General features: G+C 53.3%; 1 protein-coding gene across 1 annotated transcript; it reads right to left on the bottom strand.

The window, feature by feature from the left end:
• Positions 1–355: 355 nt before the first annotated feature.
• On the bottom strand, positions 356–3,560 carry BESB_065650 (putative 3'-5' exoribonuclease csl4; the record flags this gene model as incomplete). Its single annotated transcript, XM_029364958.1, has 6 exons — positions 356–386; positions 1,060–1,208; positions 1,876–1,960; positions 2,259–2,347; positions 2,798–2,878; positions 3,300–3,560. The coding sequence occupies 6 exons, from the start codon at positions 3,558–3,560 to the stop codon at positions 356–358; spliced, it is 696 nt and encodes a 231-aa protein (XP_029218541.1).
• Between the last annotated feature and the right edge of the window lie 428 nt (positions 3,561–3,988).

Below are 3,988 nucleotides of genomic sequence, written 5' to 3'. Positions count from 1 at the left end.
AGTTGATGTTCACACTAGATATCGAAGCCAGCTGTCGGATTTTTCGACCTGGGCTAAAACCAGCAAAGGTCGAAGTACCTCCACGCCACGGCATGGGTGGATGTGACCGCAGAACACGAGGAACACGGCAGAAGTAACCGGTAGAGGAGGCGACTGAAAATTTCCACTGGAATAACAGAGCATTAGAAGCTCACGCCGGCACTAGCCGCCGCTATGATCAAAACCACAACCCGACATCTCAGTATTTCCTGTTTTGCCACACGGGAGGCCAGAATCTTGGTGTGCTTTCTCCCGAATGTTGTAGTGCCAAAATATGATTCCGGTTACGCCAAGCACCATGGCGGACCACGTTTGCTCACGATAGCAATACTGGGGCAGCGACTTTCCTGCACGCAAAATAAGAAACATCCCGAATTGTAAAGCATACAGAACCTGCCACGTCTGAGGTGTCGAGGCCAGGGCGCCTGTCATAGGAGACGCCGGTTTGCCCTCGGAAATCCACCTACAAGAACCAGGAGATATAATATCACTTACCCAAAAAGACAGTCTCCTCAATGCAGCTAGGCCCCCCAGATGATATATATATATATATATATATATATATATATATATATATATATATATATATATATATATTAAAAACAACAAACGGAAAACGGCTATTCCAACGATTAATATGCATCCCGCGAAACCAACAGAGGGTGCCGGAAAAAGGTAGCACGAGGTCTACGGCAGGCACTGTCTCATGCCGGTAGGGGGATGTGCTGTATCGGAACGCGTGCCGGCAGGTTTGCTTGAGCAAGAAGCAGCTGTGTGCATGACTGGTGAATTCATCCCGCGTATAAAAAGCACAATTTTGTCGTGTGTATTTCCCTGATCTGCACTAGAGGGAGACGGTGGGATGAGCGGTGCTTGGGTCGCAGGCAGCCACCGCATGATGGTGAGGTACCTTCCGCCTGCATTGAGGCCGCGTAGGAAACATAAAACTGCTTTCGAAAACGCTTCTGCAGCGCCTCTGCGTGTGCGCGCAGGTGACAGCCACAGTGCCGCTTCTCGTACCTTCTATGAAGGCGGCCGGTAACGTCACAGCGCATGAGCTTGCAGGTGACAGGCTGCAGTTGCCCGCCGTCCCTGCCTTGAGCAAAAAGAACGCCGAGCTCCGCGGCCGCTGTCGAGAGGACGTAGCAGCGGCCATCGCCGACAGAAATCTGCATAAGCGAACAAAAAAACTAGCACAAGCGAGGACCAACGGATCACCCACGCGGGGAACGGGAGAGCAGCCCACCACACACAGCGGGACATCCTGACACTGTTTCTCCAACCTCATAATCTGCTCGCTCCAAAAATCGAGAACGCTAGGCGCGCATGCCGTAACGCCTGGAAATAACCCCCTGGGTCGGTTTTTCCCAGCTGTGGACGTGATTGCTCAGTAAACACCACTGCCATAACTGCCATGCGATCCCCCCAGCCAAGCACAAATTGACTGGAACGGCGCACAGATACATCTGCTCGAGACTCTGAACAGTGCACGACGCTCCGGGGATCTCGCGCAAGAGCAGACGGCACGCTCTGAACGTGTAACGGTCTCTAAGCACGTAGACGACTGCATCAGCAGAACAACGAGCTAACAGCGAGAGCTCACCTGCACCAGGGGCGGCGCGAGGTCGAGATCCACGAGATCAGCACAGGTAGTATCTTGCACCATGTACATACGGAAGCAAAAAAGCACAGATGAGCGGAGTATCTCTTGGGAAGCAAAAACATAGTCGCCCACAGCCAACAATCGAAATACGTTCCAGCCGGCATCTCTTTGTTTGGGCAACAGTTGACTTGCACAGGTACCGCCCTATCCCGCTTCTGCATTCGGCGACCTACCACCTTCGCGCGAACGACATCGCCTGGCTTGAAACATTCGAGAACGTCAACGGAGTCGACATCGGTCTCTCTGATATCCTGAGACCTACGGGAAAAAAGAGAAAAGCAAATGGCGTCCGCAGAAACGAAGCAAATCACCGGACAGCCGCTCCTGCCCAATGTTTCTGCTTGCGACTACCCACCGAGGCGAAGCGGCAGTATGTGCTGCTCCAGAGACGGCAAGCGCCACCCGTTTTTGAGGCTGAAGTTGCGACTGGCGACGCCGGCTGTCCACATTTTGACAACGCAGACGCAGAGAAAATCGGAACGTTTGGCATGCTATCTGCCTGTACCTATCTATATGTCGTGTGGACATGGAAGCGCATGTGTGAAGGATTTCCTACCGAATGAAGCCTCGGAAGGGCTCCGCAAGCGTGTGCCCGTCAACTGCCAGAATCGAGCAGTCAACGCGGCGCTGAGAGATTTTCGTAACCTGCTCAGAGACAGGAATGCAATAAATACCAACACCTTGAAACAGTCTTAATTTAATCCCTCTACTCGTTGGTGCGCTGATGTCGCAGCAGACTTAAGAGCGAGCCCTAGAGCCTGTGGGGTTGCCTTGTGTCTCTTGCGGCTTCCGAACCCAAGTCGCCCTCATGCGATGCCTTGCACAAGATGGGTGCAGATAAACGAATCAAGCAAACTCGAGTCGAGATTTAGAGACGGACGAATGGCTGGGCTAGTAGGAGGCGAGTTCGACAGCAAGACAACACTGCGAAGGCGGTCTCTGCACACGAAAAGAACTGTAAGGATGCACTAAAGTTGTTCGAGGAGACAGTCACCGAGCGGCCGCACCGTGGTTCTAACTCGACAAAACGGTCTATATCGGGTGCTTCGTCTGAGGAACTTCAATGAATGCGTTGCGCAGACAGAAGCGCCATACCTGTGCTAGGACGAAGCAGCCAATAGTAGGGAGGACGGCGGGAGACTTTCCGGCAGACACGACGGAAACCAGAGGAAGTCTCTACGAGGAGACGCCACATAGATCCAGCACACAAGCAATCACTAGTGAGTTTGATTTGTAAACCCTTTCCGAAAGAACCTACACGTTTCTCAACGTCTCTGCCCACGCGAGTCCCACTCAATACCCGCCGGGTACGTCAAAGAGAAACGCTGACAGCTTGCGATAGAGAAAATCGAATGTCTATCGGCTGACATATATGGAACCGCGGCGCTGCCTCGATGCTGCCAGCCTTATTTAGTGGGATACCACCACGCATGACTTTCGTCGTCCAGAGGAAGTAGCCAGCGGCTGCTGCGTTCTTCAAAATTTAGCGGTACTACTCTGCAGAATCAGAGAAAGGAACGTGGCCGCTCCGCGCGTCCCGCCCCCGGACCGATGGCGAGAAAGACAAACTGGGTTCGGAAAAAGTCGCGTCGCTCACCCTCGTGGCGCTTCTCTGGTCGGCCGTCGTCAAATTTGCTTCTTGAGTAGGAGTCTCCACCTGCTCACGTCCTACGACAGCAGCGTAAATGAAACCATCTCTCACGTACGCGCCACTTCCTGGCGCATAGACCAGCGCGCTTCCAAGGCGCTCGCCAGGCGTACGTACATTGCCGCGAGATACACCAACGCTGGTGTGTGACCTTGCCTCCACGAGGGCAGTGGGCGCCACAGAATCCCTCTGTGCATGTGTGTCTGTCATTGTTGAAGCTTCGAAATCCTCGACGCGTCAATCCGTGGCGCGGCCGCGCGCCGGGGTATCCACTCAAGGGGAAACTATCCTGAGCGAAAGGCAGCGACAACTGGGCGAAAGGCGATGCGTCGAGCCCCTCCAAAAAATTAATGAAGGCCGTGCGTCAGTCGGTTGGTGAGAGTCTGATGTGGAGCAGAGAGTGGGTCGGGGTTGGGGTTCGTCCTTGCTCCAAAAAACAAATGAGGCCCTTCGCTACAGAGTAGATATCTTGCGCAAAAATGCTCAATCATCAAACATTGAACATGAGTCGGAACGCTGTCATTCACACTTGCTGCGTCTGTACGTACACCAAAGCTCCTTCAAATACGTTACGCTAACTTCATTGAGTACTTGGTCGAGGAGGTCCCGTGAGCTCTACCCGTTGCATGGTTGTCCGG

The sequence above is a fragment of the Besnoitia besnoiti genome, chromosome VI, assembly GCF_002563875.1.
Source record: "Besnoitia besnoiti strain Bb-Ger1 chromosome VI, whole genome shotgun sequence".
Lineage (NCBI taxonomy): Eukaryota > Apicomplexa > Conoidasida > Eucoccidiorida > Sarcocystidae > Besnoitia > Besnoitia besnoiti.
This window is presented reverse-complemented; position numbering and strand designations above follow the sequence as displayed.